Below are 19,940 nucleotides of genomic sequence, written 5' to 3' on the forward strand. Positions count from 1 at the left end.
ACTAAGGTCTGAGGATCTAATGTAAAACATAATGACTATAGTCGATAACACTGTATTGCATCAATGAAATTTGCAAAGAGAGTAGAATCCTCCCCCCACAAAAGATAAATATGTGAGGTGATGCATGTGAATGGGGAGAATCCTTTCACCATGTATATGTCTATCAAATCCCCATGATATATGCTTAAAATACCTTAAATTTTTGTTGATTATACTTCAGTAAAGTTGAATAAGCAAATAAGTAAATAAGATTAGTTTCCAAGGAAAATAAGATTTGACTTTCGGGGGTTATCTGGGACCCCACTTGCCACCACCATGGACTTTAATTGGAGCTGGTCCCAAGCTTCTGATCTCGGTGAGGCCTTTGGCCGTGTCCTGCCAATCTGCTGCTCAGGACTTTGCCCTTTCTGTGTTGCAGTGCCCTGGTTCCCAAGAACCATTCAAGAGCTCGACAAATTTGCCAATCAGATTCTCAGCTATGGAGCGGAACTGGATGCAGACCACCCCGTGAGTCCATGGCCCCTCTGATGAGATTCTATTAGTACCTGCCATCCCGCACCAGACTCCCCTCCCTTCCTTTGCAGCAATGTGTCTTTGTTTGCTTGTACAACAAACATTTACTGAGTGCCTACTTAGACATCTTCAGCATCATCGTTATCATGGTTACTATTGTTGAAGCAAATACAGATCATTATCCACATCCAGAAACTCTTGTTTATGTATCATATATGTATGTAAGTGATGTGTATACACACACACACACAAACACACACACATATGTAAATCATCTTTATGTCTGCCTTGGTCCAACTCCAGAGGTTTAAATCAAGCGTTTGGGAAACACTAAACTACTAACAACTCTGCCAGGTACAGTGGAGCTGTAGGGAGTGGTGACACCGGAACTGGATTTCAAAGCCTGAGAACAAGATGCTAGTCCAACAAGGAACTGAGAGGCTTTCTGAGCTGAGGGTACAGCATATGCAAAGGCTCAGCGTTCTGAAAGGATCCGGAATATTTGGGGAATGGCTGGCTGGCGTGTTAGGTGTGAGCGTGAGAGTGTCAGAAGATGAGCCTGGGTGGTGGGTTGTGGTCAGAATTTAAAAGATCTGATGTATCTGACAGAGAACTCGGACTGTGTCCCGTGTCCTTTAATATTTCTAAGTGAAGGACTGGGGTCAGGGATCTTATCATTCCCCTTTTCTAGGGCAAAGGGTTCCAGGGAGGAGCAGCCCGTAGGTGAGAAATGCCACCATCATGTTGACGGTCTTTTATTCTCTGCCCAGGCAAATGGTTCCTCAATCTTTAAATGACGTGAAAGCTGTTTTCCTTCACAAAAGCGATGGTTACTGTAACTTACCGGGAGCCTCTGCATTTCATCAGGACTCTGTTTTCTTCTTCCATTTATGTGGTCTTTACACTTGAGGAGGTTGTGAACTTGCTCTTCACAAGGGCTCTTTTCAGTAAGCAGAGCAGATGTTCCCATTTTACAGACAGATTCATTAAGGCCCAACATGAGTAAATAACTTTTCTAAGGTCCCATGCTGAACTCTGGATCCTTTGACTCTTACCTCAGTGCTCACAGTGCCTGAGGACAAAAGTCTAGCCAGTGGCAGAAATTCAGGCCCCTTCACAGAGACAAAGAGCAAGCTATTTCGGGGGTAGGCTGGCCTTTTAAAATATGAACAGTTGTTGTTCCAATTCAAATCGTAAACCCCTTAGAGTGGACTCGAAAATACAGAAAAGCATGAGGAAGAAAATGAAGATCATCCATAATCTCTTTTTTTATCTTATTTATTTTTTATTTCTCTTTTTTCTCTTGGTACTATTCTGCATTTTTTTACTCTGAGAAAGTGTTTTATAAACAGAAGCAAAGGTGAATTCCCCCACTGCTCCTAGGCTTCAGAACAGAAAAAAACAAAAATCACCTATTACATTGTCCAAAAATAATCAATATTTTATTTATTTATTTATTTAGACAGACAGACATGAATATACATGTTTTTTTTTAATAATTTTTTTTCTTTAAAGTATTTGTTTATTTATTTATTTATGGCTGTGTTGGGTCTTCGTTTCTGTGCGAGGGCCTTCTCTAGTTGTGGCAAGCGGGGGCCACTCTTCATCGCGGTGCGCGGGCCTCTCACTTTCACGGCCTCTCTTGCTGCGGAGCACAGGCTCCAGACGCGCAGGCTCAGTAGTTGTGGCTCACGGGCCCAGCTGCTCCACAGCACGTGGGATCTTCCCAGACCAGGGCTCGAACCCGTGTCCCCTGCATTGGCAGGCAGATTCTCAACCACTGCGCCACCAGGGAAGCCCTATATTTTTTAAATGCAGTGCCATAACTTACTAACAAGCCCCCCAACAGCAAGCTTGTAGGAGGTTTTCAGTCTTTCACTGTTACGATAATTTGGCAGTGACTCTTCCTGCCTGTGTGTGTGAACTCCCAGAGCTTCTTTGATTCTTACTTGTGAAGTTACTTAATCTAAGGATAGAAATTGGATTTCAGGCTCCTCATCTTTATTATTTAAATACCCTCTCCCTGCAAAAACTAGAGGTAAAGTCGGAGCGTTTGGATGCCGGTCCCATCTTCCTGGGTAGGATGCAACCCAGTCCCATGGAGCCCTGGGGATGGCAAATGTCATACAAGGAGAAGCTTTACATCCCCTTTGACGAGTCGGTGTCGGGCCGCTCTGCCCTGGGAGCAAAGCATTTCCAAAAATCTCCTGTTTCTCAGAAAAGCTGGCCACCCTTGACCCCGTACCTGGTATGGGCCCCATCGGGGTGTTTTCTCCTCTTCCCCAGCTCCCTCCTCCTTCCCTGTCTCATGTCCCTTCTGTTGGCCATGTGCCTGGCTCACGTGGAGCAGTGGGGGAAGAGGCCAGTCCTCAGATATGACCTGTTCCCTCTCTTTATCCTCGTGTCTCCTCAGAGGCAGTCGGGGCTGGGCTTAACACTCCCCTGGAATTCGTTGTCTTTACCGATCCAGCCCATGTCTTTGGCTCCCTGGCCTCTCCGTGTCATGCATTTTATCATAAAACTATAATTTATCAGGTACACAGTCCCCCTGACGAGGAGGCCAGGCTCTCTCTGTTCCTTCCCGTGGCTTCTCATCAGATCCTGGGAACTCACGGGCCAATGTCAAGAGTAAACCCTCCAGGGTGCTTCCCTGCAGCCTCTGGGCCTCACAGGGCCTGGCCTCGCCGTGAGGAGTGGCTTGGGTGTTCTCCCCGAAAGAACCCTGTGTTCCCCCTGGTCCCCTGGTGTTCAGGATGATCTTCCCCTGACTCCCTGCCCTGGCAGCGAGCGCTGACATCTGACCCAGCTTCTCACTTCAGGGCCTCCAAAACAGCCACTTTGAGAAATGAGGCCAAGGAAGATTGTTCCTGAAATGCAGGGTAACGGGCATTTGCCTTTCAGCTCGCTAGTGAAGCGGGACCGTGAAATGGGGTAGCTGACCTTCTTTCTTCTGCTGGCAGTCTCCCGCCTTCCCTCCTTCCCTTCTTCCTTCCACAAACATTTATTAAGCAAATGACATTCACAGCTAGCATTTCTTAAGCGTGGACTGTATGTCAGGCACTGTGCTAAATGTTTTATCCACATTTTCAAAATTTAAACGTTATAACCATCCTGGGAGGATTGTATTTTCTCATTTTCAGAGGAGAAATCTCAGACGAAGAGGGCTGTGTGGCCTCACATGTATGTGAACTGTGTCCCAAGCCATGTAGAGGAAAGGGGGTTGAAATGATGAATAAGACATGGTTCCCGCCCTCCAGGGGCCTTCAGTCTCGGGGTAGGGCAGGGAGGGGTGCCCACTCTTCCCAAGGGATGCCGGAGGGGACTGGAATACAGCTTGGCAGGCGGAATTCAAGTGGGTCTGCGGGATTCCCATTTCTAAAACGGACTCTCCTTTCTCTGACCATCTCCCAGCCTCTGTGCTCCTGTTCATGTCGTTTGCTTTCCCCGGGACACTTTTCCTTATCCTCTCACTTCTTTCCCTGATGGCAAACCTCTCTTCATCTTTTAAGACCCAACTCATATATCTAGGTTTCCGTAAAGCCTTCCCCCTACTTCCTTCCCCAGGCCAAGCTTTTCACACTGATGCTGCACAACTGTGGGCACTGTGTTTTATACTTTGAACACAGAGTATCAGATCAAAATAAATTCACTACCTCATAGGACTTCTACAAGGGTCATGAGCACGATTCTCAAATTGTAGTCTTTGAAAAGAAATTCATGATCAAAGGGAGGAAGGCTGTATTCTAGAACCTCATTTTAAGCATATACAAGTCCCATTATCTCATTAGAGGCTTTGGAAAATCCTGTAAAAGTGAAACCCATTCAACCTAATGCCCCTTAAATTTATTTACCCATGGAACCCCTTTTTCATGGAATACCATGCAATATTATCTTAAATGGTAAGTGTTCCATGAAACACAGCCTGGGTAATATTTGGTTAAATCATAACACACAAAGTACATGATTAAACACCAGGTTTAATGAGTCAGATAGCATACGCTATCAGTTCTAAGTTCACTATCAGTTCTAAGTTCACTTATCAGTTCTAAGGTTCAGTCCAGTTTTGGGACTGGGATGGTTTGGGAGGACTTTGGGAAAGAGGGAGATCTGAGGTGAGCCCTCTAGTAACAAGGTCAGTAGGGCCAACTGCTTATCAAACAACCCCCAAATCTCTATGGATTAACCCAATAAAAGTTCATTTCCAGTGTTGGTCAATAGGGAAATTTCTTCATGCAGTCTTGCAGAGACCAAGTCTCCTTCCATCTAATGGCAGGACCCTCATCCGGGTCCTGGAAGCTGTCTCCATTCTCCCAGGCATGGGAGAAGAAAGAGTAAAAATTATGCCTGGGAGGTTTTTATGATCCAGGATTCAAGGTGACTCACATACCTTCACTCGAATTCCACCGACTGCAGCTCAGTCACAGGGCTGCTACAAAGGAGGCTGGGAACAGTGGTTTAGCAACGTTCTCTGAAAGTAAGAGGGCTCAGATCTTGGGGAGCACGAGGAGCCTCTGCCACACAGACCCTGACCCCAGAGCTCCCTCCTCCAGTTTCCCTGGCACCTGCACCTGTGTCTGAGCTGAAGATCTGCACAAGGGGAGGCTTTCTGGTGGAGAAAATATTAGCTAATACAACTGCTTTTCTGTGTCTCTTTCTACTTCTTGATCTAAATCTCTCAAACTGCTTTTCAATCTTTCAAGGTGTGGATACTGAGTTTCCCTGCTCTCCAAAAAGAGCCTCGCTCATCCCCAAGAACAGGGAAGTCTTTCCAGTACTTCTCTCCTTCCCTCTTCCTTTGCCCATCCATCCTTCTCCACCCGAGGGCCCTGTCAAAGTCTGTTCTAAGGATTAGTCAGCTAGTTGAGTCATCAAAGACTTCCTTTTTTAAAAAAAAAAAAAAAATTATTTATTTATTTGGCTGCACTGGGTCTTAGCTGTGGCACAAGGGCTCTTAGTTGAGGCATGCATGCGAGATCTAGTTCCCTGATCAGGGATCGAACCCAGGCCCCCTGCATTGGGAGCATGGAGTCTTAACCGCTAGACCAGCGGGGAAGTCCCTCATCAAAGACTTCTTGCACTTCAACTAAGCTGCTCTGTCAAAGCATAATTTTTAAAGAGGTACAGGTAGATAGTGAACATCTGTCAAAAATCCATTGACTCGGTTAGTAAGGGAAACAACAAGATGACAAAGATGGGGCAAAGGAAGATACAAGAGACCAAAGCATATATATGGTCATTGAAAAGTAGGACGCCGGAATGAGACTGAAAAGGTGAATACACGTGATTAACGTCCTATAAAACAATAGGCCATCACAATGAGTGTTTTCTATTGGACAGAAGTCATTTGCAACTTGATCATAAAATAAATGTTTTGCAACTTACCAATCTTCTATAAGTCAACATCTAACTTTGAAGAGTTTGGGCCTTACTAAGTAGTCAATTGCACATCAAACAAATATACCTGCCCCTAGAGCATGCAGTGAGCTTGTTAGACAGTGATCTAATAGGACTTTGAAAAGGCACACAGTAATTTTTTCTGCCTAAGTTTTGCAAAATTTTTCTTAACAGCTCCTACTCAGGAGTATGCTAAGTACGCTTTGCCCTGAAAATCCAGTGTAAGTAAGATAGATAAACAGATTCCTGAGTTCAGTAATTATTAACAAATATAATGATTGAAAGGAGAAACACTCAGTTTGCCGAGGGAACCTATTGTAGAGGGAAACCAATAAACTTCAGGAAAATCAAGGTAGGTTCCTAAAAGCTGAAACCAAGTTGGAAAGACCAAGTAGTAGCTTGTTGGTCTGAGAGAGGATGGAAGAGTGTTCCAATCAGAGGGAACAGCATGTGTGAAGGCCTTAACATGGGAAAAAGCATAGTGTGTTCAAAGAATTCAAGTAAGACTGATTTGGATAAATTTGGAGACATAGTATACAGGCAATTGTAGTTGGAAACATAGGCAGGGCCAGATCACGTACAACCTTGTGGACAATGTTAAGGATTTTGGACTTTATCCTAAAAGTGGTAAGAAGCCATTGAAAGTTTGTAGAGAGGGGAGACACCCTGCCAGGTTTGTATGTTGTAAGCCTCCTTGGGCTGAAGTGAAGGAGGGGGTTATGAGGAACAGACAAAGAAAGGCCACTTGGAGAGTAGTTGTAGTGGTCCAGAAGAGAAATGATGGGGGCCTGAATCAAAGTGTAGCAGTGAGATTAAAGTAAAAAGGATAAACTCAAGATATTTGGAAGGAAAAATGGACAAAAATTATCAAATGTGAAGAGGAGAGAGGTAAAACAATTCCCAGATTACTGACTTGGAAAGTCAGGTATCCGAATCTTTTCCAGAACAGTCTTCTTGGCCTTATGGGTGGTGACCATGGCCAGCAATGGAGAGTGGGCAAGAGGAGGGGTTGTGGTCAGCACTGTCCTTGTCTATTGACTTGCAAGTCTTTGGTGAGTGTCTACAGCATGGCGATGGCAGGTACTTAAAAAATACGACTTTGAACTTCTTGTCTCCTGTGTACCATCCTTCCTCCAGTTGGTGTGGGACTGATAGAATGCAGAAAGCCTCTCACTATTGCCCTAGATGAAATATAAATAGCAAGGTAAGAATTCGGCAGATGCTCTTTTAAAAGCCCAGGGATGGGTGACGGGACTGAGTGAACCATTCCAGAGTACATCCTTTTCATGTTCTGAGCCAGACTTCTCAGCTTTTGGATTTCCCACCATTTTGCACAAATGCATCATTTTTTCACTGTCTCCTTTGTACTAGGAATTTTACTTGATACCCTGTTTACATTACCTAATCTAATCCACCCGACACTGTGAGGTAACTACCATTACTAGTTTCATTTTACTGATGAAGAAACTAGGGCTCTGAGAGGTGAACTAACCAACGTCAGGCCGTGCTCCTAGGGATTGAATGAGTGAGTAATCCAACCCAGCGTGTTCAACTTCAGTAGTCTAAAGATGGCATTTCTGAGGTTTAATCTCCGCCATGATATCAAGAAATGATAAGGATCTCAGTCTAGAAGAGTACTCACTCAGAAGACTTTTCCATATGGTTACCGTCTCCCCAAAATCCCCGCTGAAGCAAAATCACAGACTTCAACACCACAAGGAACAAAAATGCTGAGATTAAGGAAAGTGATTGCATGTGGACCGCAGGTGATGTTACAACTTCGCACCCTGTAGAATTCTCTCCCCTTTCTCCCATCCACTCCTCCTCTCTTCCCCCTCCCCCTCACCACTTCTTCACCAACAATATATTTTCCTGTCAAAACATACTTGGTAACATGCAGTGCAACCAAAATTGCTGCTATTAGCTTAATTGAGACAGGGTGATTATAAATAAATTACATGCAGTGCTACTGAAATTGCTGCTATTAGTCTAATTTGAGACAGGATGATTAGTCATCACCAACTGTAGCTTAATTCAGAGTGTATTCCACATGTCTGCGGAGCCCTGTGGTCACCTGGCAGCCCAGAGGATGCAAGACCAAGTCCCTGAGAGATGGACTCCAGACTTTTGCTGGTAACTGAGAGAGCAAAAGTCTGTGCTGCCTAGTTGGCAGGGTCCCTTCTCAGGCTGATAATGAACTTCTTAGAAACTTGAGCTGGCAAAGGACCATGGTTAGAAACCTTCCCATATAGAAAATCCTTGTATTATATTTGGATGTGTTGATGTAGCTTAATGTATGAATCTGCTGTCACCTCCCATAATAATTGGAGATGGATTTTTAATATTATTTTACTTTTTTTCTAATTATAAAAGGAGTAGGGATAAATTAGGAGGTTGGGATTAACATCTACACACTACTATATATAGAATAGATAACCAACAAGGACCTACTGCATAGCACAGGGAACTATAATCAATATTTTGTAATAACCTATAAGGGAAAAGACTGAAATATATATATATGTGTATGTATGTATAACAATCACTGTGCTGTATACCTGAAACTAACATGATATTACAAATCAATTATACTTCAAATAAATAAATAAAAGTGAAACAATAAAATAAACTCAAAGTGTAAAAAGGAAAAAGAAATCCACACTCACAGTAGAAAAATTCAAAAGCCTAAAGGAGAACAAAACAGTTCCCATTTTCATACCTTTTGTTGGATTTGGTTGTATTTATTCCATCATTTCATTTTTATACTATTTATATAATCCCTCTGACATAGTTGTTACCTACTGGATATATAATTTTATATTAAGCTTTTTTTTTTTCACTGATGGGAAAGTCTTTAAACTGCCTAGACAAAGTACATTGAAGATTAAAGATAAATGGGAAGAGAAATTGTCATGGGCATCCCATTCTGGAGACAGTACAAGGAAGTGGAAATCCACTGGTTAAGGGAATTCTTCGCTTGTCTCCCTGGTTACCTGTCTCAACCCTCAAACCTCAACTTACCACCTGGCTAGGACCAGAAAACCCAAGTGGAGGTACAGGTTCTGCAGTTTAGGGCCCCTGGGCAATTGGCTCTACGGGCTTCACTTTCTTCATATCTAGATCAAAATGCAAATATAGATATTCTCCAAGGCACCTCACAAGCGCAAAAGTCTATGCTTTGTACTTAGGGGCTAGAGAAGGCCATGACTGTTAAATAAGACTTGTAGGTGAGGATGACTGTAAAGGTCAAGCATTAATGATTGACAAACATTAACGTTATATTTTGAGTCCTAAGTATGGAGATGTGTTCTTCATTTAGCCCAGTAGACAGGTTCCTAAAAGGGTGTGTTAGAGCTGCTTGGAAATCAAATGATAGTGTCCAATCTTCTTACTATATCATCCCACAGCAACTTACCTTCACCCAGTAGAACTGGGCCCAGCATAGTTTTAAGTTTTCAGATTCCTAAGCTTTCCTGTTTATTCAAAACCATTCAGTGCTTAAGAGAAAACACTATAGTTATACTTTGTAATGACCATGTTCTGGAATCTTTTCTAAATTGAATAATCACTTAATTTATCTGGGATTTAGTTTTAGAACAAAAAACTAAACAGTGTGGTAATTTTACTTTATTTTTCCAGTGTGAAACATTTAGATTTCTCTGTTTCTCCAAATATATCCTGGGAAACAAAATAGGGAACTCCTTTCTTCCCTCCCTCCTTCCCTTTGTTTATCCCTCCCTCCCCCTTATGATTTTCTTCCTTTCCTCTTTCAGCAAGTGTTTGTAGTTCTTTCTGTATGCCAGACTCTATGCCATGGATTCTCAGGTGAAACTACATTATATACATGAACCCCTGGTTTTTTGGAATTACTGGTAGAGCTGGATTTTAAAAAAACAAAAAAATAACCAACCAACCAATCAAACAAAACAAAAAACAATATCTGAAAGTCAGGGAGTACTTATCCTTTAACAAAAGTCTTTACATATTACTCTCCGCGACATTAGCCTTTGTTTTTGATTCACTAATGTCTTGGTTTGGAGGGATGGCGGGACAGAGAAATTTCAAGCTAAAGTGATGGACGGCATGATTTATTAGTAAATGCTTGGAGGGAACAAAGCAAAGTTCTACAGTGGTGACACCAGTGTCTTGTCTTACAAAAACTCAGATCACAATCAATTTTGGGGGGAAAATGACCTTTTTTCTAGCTTTATTGAAATATAATTGACACAACATAGTGTAAGCTTGATGCTGATTTAATACATGTATATATTGTGAAATGATTACCATGATAAGGCCAGTTAACAACTCTATCACTTCTCATAATTACCATTTTTTTCCTGTGGTGAAAACATTTAAGATTTACTCTCTTAGCAATTTTCAAGTATATAAAACACTATTGTTAACTATAATTGTCGTGCTGTACATTAGATCCAGAACTTATTCGTCATAACTGGAGGTTTGACCCCTTAACCAACATCTCCCTGTTTATCCCACTCTCCATCCTCTGGCAACCACCAATCTACTCTCTGTCTATGAATTTGGCTTTTTTGGATTCCACATATAAGTGAGATCATACAGTATTTGTCTTTCTCTGTCTGACTTATTTCACTTAGTAAAACGTCCTCAAGTTCCATCTGTGTTGTCAGAAGGTTTCCCTTCTTTTTTATGGATGAATAATATCCTATTGTTTGTATATACCACGTTTTCTTTATCCATTTATCTGTCAGTGAACACTTAGGTTGTTTATTATGTCTTGACTATTTGAATGAAGCTGCAATGAACATGGAGGTGCAGATATCTCTCCAAGGAAGTGATTTTATTTCCTTTGGATATATACCTAGAAGTGATATTGCCAGATCATATGGTAGTTCTAGTTTTAATTTTTTGAGGAACCTCCATATTGTTTTCCAAAGTAGCTGTACCAGTTTACATACCCACCAATAGTGCACAAAGGTTTCCTTTTCTCCATATTCTTGCCAACACTTATCTCTCGTCTTTTCGATAATAGGTATTCTAACAAGTATGAGATGATAGCTCATTGTGATTTTGATTTGCATTTTGCTGATGATTAGTGATGTTGAGCATCTTTTCATGTACCTGTTGGCCATTTGTATGTCTCCTCTGCCTATTTCTAAATCAGATTATTTGATTTTTTTTCTATTGAGTTGTATGAGTTCCTTATATACTTTGGATATTAACTCCTTATCTGATGTATGATTTGCAAATATTTTCTCCCATTTTATAGGTTGCCTTTTCATTTTGTTAGTTGTTTCTTTTGTTGTGCAGAAGCTTTTTTGTTTGATGTAGTCCCACTTATTTACTTTTGCTTTTGTTGCTTGTGCTTTTGGTGTCATATCCAAAAATTCATTCCCTAGACCAATGTCAAGGAGCAACCTAGAGAAAGAAGAACAAAGCTGGAGGAATCACATGTCCTGATTTCAAACTATATTACAAAGCTATAGTAATCAAAACAGCATGGTACTGGCATAAAAGCAGACAGACTAATGGAACAGGATCAAGAGCCTAGATATGAACTCATGCACATACAGTCAACTAATATTTGACAAGGGAGCCAAGAATACTCAATGGGGAAAAGAATAGTCTCTTCAGTAAATGATGTTGGGAAAAATGGATATTAACTGCAAAAGAATGAAATTAGACCCCTATCTTACACCACTCACAAAAATGAATTTGAAATGCATTAAAGACTTAAATGTAAGACCTGAAACAATAAAACTCCAAGAAGAAAATATAAGGAAAATGTCCTTTTAACCAATTGGGATCATGTCCATCTCAGGGACGTGACCTCCCCCCACACCCCCAACACTGAAAGACACACTTGGCCTCTTTTCACTCAGAAGTGTGCTGCTTGCAAATTGCTGAGGAAAGGCTGCCTGCAGGTCAGCCTCAGAGGAGAAATTATTATCATCCTTTCTATGTACTGAGGCAGAATCTCAGTGAGTTGAGCCCCTGCCAAGTTGTAAAGGTTGACATTTACTGAAGTGAAGTGAAAAGAGCAAGAACAGGGTGATTCAAATCCTGGCTTCAACTTTGCCGGACTGCACTTCTCTGAGCCAGTGTTTATTCTGGAAAGAAAGGGATAATCATACTGGTCTACCTTACACATTTGTTGTGAGAGTTATAAATAAAATAAGTTTGTAACAGGCATAGACTAGCACATAATAGACACTCAATAAATGGCATTTTTTTCTAAATTGCAATAGCAGTAAGCATGTACCTGTTTGTCTATCAAGAAGTTAGGAGGCAGTGCTAGACACATACCATTGGTCAGGAATTTAGCGGCTATTGTATATCTTCTTCATAGACATTCATCCTAATAACTCTGCCGAGTTTAGCAAGTTTACAAGTTAGAATGCTGTAGAGGAGATATCTTTAAAACCTGGACACTGTTTGCACTTTGGAATCCCAAAGCAGAGGCTCACACTGAGTTGAAAGCATTGCTAGTAATGCGTCACTCACGATATTTAGTGGGAGAGCTTACCCTCAGTTTAACTGAGGCTTTATTTTCAGAGTATAATCAGGGGAAGGAGAGATGCACTGTCAGAGCTCAGGGACCCCCATTCAAAACATGCATAGATATGCCAGGTCTCTCCCACGAAAGCCTGGAGAAATCAAGTATCTCCTTTCTTCCTAGGGCTTTAAAGATCCTGTGTACCGAGCAAGACGGAAGCAATTTGCTGACATTGCCTACAACTATCGACAGTAAGTCTGCTCTTCATGGTGGGAGGTGGAGCAGGGGGTGGGGGGCGTGAGAAGAACAACTCCTAGCCTGCCTCTCCCTCGCCCAAAGGGAAACTATCGGTGTAGAGAATCCTCCCCTCTGTGTATGTGTGTGTGTGTGTGTGTGTGTGTGTGTGTGTATTTAAACCCTCCCTTGAATAAGACACATTTTAAAAAATCGACCGCAAGACAAAACAAAATTACCCTCTGTGCCAGGGCCCAGCTCTCTCCCAGGCTTTGTTGTATAATTATGCAGGGATGTCTGAAGTAATTATAAAAGGCCTCAGTCCTGAATAAAACAGCCTCTGGTATTCTCCACATTGAACCAGAAGCTGGCAAAAGAGAATCATTTACATTCAAGAAGGAGTTGGCTGCTTTACTGAAATAGTGAATCATTGGAGGTTTCAGGAGAGCCAAGCCTCAGGGTTCTACTTTTATCTGATCTGACCCAGATGTGAAGGGCAATTTTAGGATGAGTTTATTTTTTTCTATCTGGGGTTCTGTGCTCCTCCTCTACCAGATTTCAGTCAAAGGAAAATGCAAATATCAAATATGTTATTTGGGAAGAGAACCACTTTGCTATTTTGTGTCCTCGGAAACCACAGAAATGCTCCCATGAGAAACTCAGTGTTTTGGAACCTGAGCTCCATTCCTGAGTTAAGAGTGTGAGAAAAGACATGCCCAAGAAGAAAGGAACAGGTTGTTCCGAACACTGAGGTGATGGTATTTTAACAGCTTTGCTAGAATATGAGGGAGATAGAGGAGATGCTAGGGCTCTGTATACTGAATAAAAGCCTACCTTCCAAAGGGAAAGACTTCCAGAGAAAATGAGAAAATTCCTTTCTCTGAATGAGTCCTGGTAGTAGAAAGATCCAGAATAGTGCACACCTTGGTCACATCGAGACCCAGCTGGGCCTTGGCTTGTGGCAAGCAGGAATCACAGAACATGGTGACCTCTCTCCCCTGTCCCCACCGTGGCCCCAGCAGGGACAGGTAGACGCCATCAAATCAGGTACAGACAAGAGTCCTTCTTGAGGTAGTCAGTAATAATAGGTCATATTTATCATCTCCTTGCTATGTCTGGGGCTTTGCTAAATGCTTAGTTTACATTATTTCATTTAGTTTTAATAATAACTGCCCATTTTTCAGGTGGAAAAACTAAAGCTTAAAAAAGATTAAGTAACTTGCCAAAGTTATAGAACTAGTAGGTGGCATAGTCTGGTTTTGAACGCAGGCTTGTTTAACTGCAAAGTTGTTCTCAACCACTTCCCTGAGTGTCTGGGGATCTCTGAGTCAGGAGACCACACTTTTCCACATAATCCAGGAGCTGCTTATGAGATACATTCACTCCTTCTTGGCTGTTGGGATTTGAAGGGAAAAACTCAAATCCACCTCCTTTCCGTAAAAATGTTACACCTGTTGAAGAAGTATGGAATTGGTTGAATGCCTCATGATTCTGGATGGTCATCAGATAAGTTAAACTGGTTTTTGAAAACTATTCATAGATGGCTGGTACTCAGAGGAATACCAGAGATCTTCCAGTCAATTTTCCACCTTGTATAGATGAATCCCAAGTGGTTAAGTGATGTACTCAAGGTCATATATCTCATTAGGGACTGAACTTGTCCTCCAATTCAAAGCCTATTTCCAGCCTCATCTCAGCTCATCTCTTTTGAACTTTTGATGCTATTTACTACCCCTTCCTTCTTTGCAATTGTCTTTTATCTCTGTATCTGGTACAACTGATTCTCATTCTTTCAAGATTACTTGCTTAAATTTATTTGAGACCCCCAAACTCGGGGCACTGTCACACTCATTCCCAGACATGTGCAGAGCAGGGAAAAATGTGAGTCCCCTGATGCACAAGTTCCCAGCTGAGGTCAAATAAGGCAACATTGCCTCTTGTTTCAGCTCTTCTACTGTAAACAAGTGTTCTTTTTTGAGGTCTCTTTAGAGCCACATTTGTTGAATTTTTGTTCTTTTCGTCAGTAATTTTGCTGTTTAAAATGGGCCTCCAGCGTAGTGCTGAAGTGCTGGCTAGTATTCCTAAGTACAGGACGGCTCTGACGTGCTTAATGAGGAGAATGTGTTAGATACGCTTCCTTCAGGCCTGAGTTGTAGTGCTGTTGGCTGTGAGTTCAGTGTGAATCTATCAACATATACATTAACCGAGGTGTCTTTAACCAGAAGCACACACAAGACAAGGAAGGGATTATCAGTTGTGTCCTGCATTTCCCGCAGGAGCTGTGGTTTGGTACTCACTCAGAGTTCATGGTGACTTTATGGAACAGAACTCCTGCCAATAAGGAGAATCAGCTCTACTCTGCTCTCTGCTGGTTTCCCTCCTTCCTCTTTGAGGCTTCTTCTCAGTCTCCTCTGGCCTCCTCCTCCCACCCCAGAAATTGTCATGCCTTTCAGGACTCAGCTTTGACCCTCTTCCTTGGGCTCTGCCACCCTCCATGCCAACAGCCCCGTATTTTGGTCTCTAGCGCCTTCCCAGTCATCCTCCCACATGGGGCTCAAACTCCTGCCCCTTGAGTCCTAGAATCACAGGATCAGTTGATACAACGTGTTTACTGTGTTCCAGGACCCATGCCAAGAGCAAGACCAACAGACTCTGTGTCTTCTGGGGGATCATTGAGAAAGACAGACAATAACAAAAAGAACAATAAATGCAATAGGTATGACTAAAGTCAAAACACAAGTGTCATGAGGCCACGTAATTAGGAACTTTAATGTAGACCAGGGGAATTGGTTAGAGGAAGTGATATTTAGACTGAGAATTGAAGATTGAGTAGGAGTTTATCAGCTGAAGAGAATGAGGGTAGTGAATGAGAGGGCAGGTCTGGTTAGAAACAGGGCTTTTGTTTTATTAGTAGATGTATCAGTATATATTTGGGGCCAGAGCTGAATTACTGGAGACAGTAAGGAAGCAACTAAACCCTGCTCCTGTTTGCCACCCTCTTCTAGGCCCATCCACCATGTGATGCTTTGACTCTCCTCCAGAAGAATATTTAACAAATTCTTAAAACATCACTTTGAAGAGGCACTGATTACTGTTGTGTTTTGGGGGCACCATATTATTTGTCCTGGTAATAATTCCATGTGTGGGGACTTGGTGTAAAATAAGACTGAGTGAGGAAGGCTATGCCAGGTGCTGGAGTACCTTGAATGCCATCTTTGGTTGGTGGAATAATTCAAAAGCAGTGTCTTCTCCTTAAAACATTTTTTTTTTTTTTTGGAAGAGGGATCCTAAGTGGCTGAACCAGACATCCTTTTATTTCAAGCCAAATTGATACTCTTCCCAAAATATCTTAGTTTATTTTACTTAATGAGATCATGGTTTTATAAAAATAATTGACGATATATTCAAAGACTGAGGATCTTGTAGAACCTCAGGTCTCTCGGTAGAAGGAGAAGATGGAAAAAAGGTGCTGAGTTCAATTCCTAAGTAGACCATGGAAGCTGGTGTGTGTGTGTGTGTGTGTGTGTGTGTGTGTGTATAAAACTAAATTCTGAAGTATTTACTATATCCAGGCAGCATTTCACACATTGCTTACTTGATTATCACTACAATGTTACTAGATAGGTTTGATTATCCTTATTTTGAAAAAAAAATATAGATACAGATACAGATACAGATATAGATATAGATATCAGAGAGTGGCAATAACTTGCCCAAGGTCTGACACAGCTGGGAAGCTGCAGAGTTACAGCTCAGATTCTCCTGCCTCGTCCCAGGAAAGCAGGGGCCCCTGGGCCACTCACGTCTAGGTTGGGATGAGCTGCCCCAGGAGGCATGTAAAGAGCACAGAGCTGTCACTTTCCCAGACTGTAAGGATGGGTGCTGTCAGGCTGAATCTGCAGGAAGGCTGAGTCAGAACCTCAAACAGGCAAGTGCAGGTGAAAGGAGGGCTCCAGAGTGAACCCTCACCTCCTTGGGTCTTTATTCAAATGACACCTTCTCAGCCAGGTCTTCTCCAATGTCCCAGGTAAGACTGAAACCCCTCCCTAACACTCCCCATAGGGACCTTTGCTCTTCTTTTTCTCCCTTACACTTTTCACCATCTAATAGAATTGTGTGGATTTTCTGTCTCCCCCCCACTAGAAATGTGGGCTCCACAGGGCAGGGATGTTTCTTTTTTGTTGTGGTAAAAATATTTAACATGAGATCTAGTTTCTTAACAAAAATTTAAGCTTACAATACAGTAATATTAACTATAGACAATATTGTACAGCAAATCTCTAGAAATTAATCGTCTTACATAACTGAAATTTAATACCCATTGAACCACAACCTTCTGTTTTTCCCTCCCCACAGCCTCTGGCAACCTCCATTCAACTCTCTGCTTCTGTGTGTTTGACTCTTTTATGTACCTCATGTAAGTGGAATCACGCAGTATCTGTCCTTTAGTGACTGGCTTATTTCACTTAGCATAATATCCTCAAAGTTCATCCATGTGTTTGCATGTGGCAGGATTTCCTTATTTTTAATGCTGAGTAACATTCCATTGTAAGTGGTAGGGATTTTTGACTGTTTTGTTCACTGCTGTATTCCCAGAGCATCATGAGTGTTCGATAAATATTTGTTGAATGAATAAATGAATGCATGAACCTAAGAGACCATATGATAGTAAAGATTCAAAGCGGTAAGTCAGAGATGGAGCTGGGAATTGTGTCTAGAATCACCTAGAAGGCAGCTGCAGCAGGTTAGGATTATGTTACTGGGGTGGGGGTTAGGCTTTCAAATTTTACATAAGAATACAGTAAATGGACTTAGGGATTTATATCTTTCAGCTGCAAGTCAGCTCAAACAAAAACGAGGCTTTTCTTGGCTCCTATAAATGAAAAGTTTAAGGGAAGTAGTGGAGGCACAGATGGGTCTGGGACTCAGCGTCTCATTCTCTCTCCCTCCCCCTGACTCTGGTGTCCTCTGTAGTGGCCTTGCTCAGAGGCACTGGCCTCATGTCTCTTGGAGGTGGACCCCAGCACCGCCAGGCTGACACCACAGCCCAACTAGAGGTTCTGTCTCTTTTCAACAGAATCAACAAAAGTTCTCTCATTGAGTCTCATTGGCTCTCATCAGGACATGGGCCCATCTCTCAGCCAGTCACTGTGGCCAGGGAAATGAGACACTCTAATTGACCGGGCCTGGTCACATGCCCACCTCTGAAGGTAGGAGCGGTGGAGTCTCCTCTTACCTGAACCTGCAGACTGAGATAGGAGAAGGGTGCTTTACTGGAAGAATGGGAAAGGATATTGAACCCCTGGCACGGTAAGTGTCAACCAGGGGGAAAGCTCAGCGCCTAGGACGTTACTAACTCTTGAAAATTTGTTGCAGAAATAGCAGATACCTTTTTTTCTAAATGAGAATCCATTATTATGATAATTACCAACTATCCAATGGTATTATTGTCAGCACCAGTGTTACGTACTTTATACATAGCATTTCTTTTTTTTTTAATTAAAAAAATTTTTTTTAAATTTTTTAACATCTTTATTGTATACATAGCATTTCAGTTAACTCTCCTCCATACCCTCCAAAGAGTTAGCTGGTATTAGCCCACCTAATTGCTGTGCAGACTAGGCTCAGAGAGGTTTACTAAATTGCTTGAGGTCATTCAGCTAGGCAATGGCGTAGCGGAGCGAAGCAATGAACCCATCTCTGTCAGTTTCCAAAGCCTGTTCTTTCCCTGCATCAGCACTTAGCCCTGAAACAATGGTGCATCCATAGGCAGGGGCTTTCCTGATGTTCTTTTCACAGTCCCTACACCATTATAGAACCCTCTGGGCTTGTCTTGCTTTCAATTCTTAAGCAACAGTCAGTCTTTTTTCCCTAATCCCTGCCCATCTTTCCATGGAACATAACAATGACTTTGCTTTAATGTCCTTGGAAGAGCGACAACTCTGAAAGGGCAGGAGGGACCTAGTCTGGAGCCTGAAGATGATCCATAAATCTAAGGTAAACAGTCTCGCCTTGTCCCAGACACCGTGTACCCTGTTAGGAAACAGGCCTGTAGCCCAGAGAACAGTCACGGGTCTTTGAAGTCAGGCTTTGTTTGGTTTTTATTTGTTTTCACTGTTCAGAACACAGCTCACTCTTAGATGGTTTTCAAAAGGACCTATCGAACTAATGACTCTCAAATTATAGTGTGTCACCTAGGAGCTTATTGGAATCCAGATGCCGGGGCCCTCCCCTTCCCCACAGGTTCCGGATCTGAGGTCCAACATACATACTTTAATAAGCTCCCCGTACTTTTGTTATGTCATAGCGGAAGATGCTAGGTAAGCAGATCTTGTACCTAGCATGCATTTAAGTACCTTTATAACTTCCTAGGGGCAGAAATATCAAATCCAGCAAGTACATGCCCATTAAACAAGGGATCTCAAACTCATGGTACACATATTAAATCCACTTTAGCCAACAGGTAGAATTGCTTTAGTTTGCTTGAACTTGGATGCCTTTGTTTAGAAAGAGGATGTATTCTTCACTTGACTCAGCCTTCACCCTCCTATTATCTATACCTGCTACTTCACACATTTATATTACAGGCTCCTGAAGGTAAGTGAATTTCCACACTGGGTAAAGAATAGGAGATAGGAGAGCAGAAAAGCCAAGTGGTTTCCCAAAGTGAGAGGAAATCCTTGGTGCAGTGGACGAGGTGAGAGCTTGTATTCTTGCTTAACCAAGTCACATGAATGTTTGCTATATCAAGAAATGGAATTTTCCTCTTTCAAATAACTTATGAAATATGAAATCCGCTGTTGTCGGGGGCGGCAGCTCACCCACTCTGAACCCGTCTCCCTCTGCTAAGGCTCCTTTATCCTCTACTCTTGCACCTGCCCTGCTGCAGACAAATATTTCATGTCTGTATCCTAGTGGGCAGCCCATCCCTCAAGTGGAATACACGGAGGAAGAAAAGAAAACATGGGGGATAGTGTTCAAGACCCTGAAGTCCTTGTACAAAACCCATGCTTGCTACGAGCACAACCACATTTTCCCACTTCTGGAAAAGTACTGTGGCTTCCGCGAAGATAACATTCCCCAGCTCGAAGAGGTTTCTCAATTTCTGCAGAGTAAGTCCACATCAGGGTCAAAAGGTTGGTGTGGGGAGGACGGGGAGGGGAAGAAAAGTAAATTGAGGTGAGTGTGCTGATGCAGGCAGGTTGATTCTCCCCGGAAAACTGGGATTTCACTGCTGGCCTCTGCCTCCCCTCCAGCCCCCACTGTCAGTCCACTGTCATCCAAGAAAAGGTGTGGATTTTGCCATATCCATATTCCTGAAAGGATT

At 42.3% G+C, this 19,940-nt stretch overlaps 1 protein-coding gene across 1 annotated transcript in view; it reads left to right on the forward strand.

The window, feature by feature from the left end:
- The window catches only part of PAH (phenylalanine hydroxylase), a 70,888-nt gene that overhangs the window by 35,758 nt on the left and 15,190 nt on the right, over positions 1-19,940 (forward strand). Inside the window, exons 4-6 of the mRNA XM_061204701.1 lie at positions 419-507; positions 12,563-12,630; positions 19,529-19,725. Of these exons, the coding sequence (XP_061060684.1) occupies positions 419-507; positions 12,563-12,630; positions 19,529-19,725 (354 nt within the window). The remainder of the gene's footprint in view (positions 1-418; positions 508-12,562; positions 12,631-19,528; positions 19,726-19,940) is intronic.

The sequence above is a fragment of the Eubalaena glacialis genome, chromosome 11 (assembly GCF_028564815.1).
Source record: "Eubalaena glacialis isolate mEubGla1 chromosome 11, mEubGla1.1.hap2.+ XY, whole genome shotgun sequence".
Classification (NCBI taxonomy): domain Eukaryota; kingdom Metazoa; phylum Chordata; class Mammalia; order Artiodactyla; family Balaenidae; genus Eubalaena; species Eubalaena glacialis.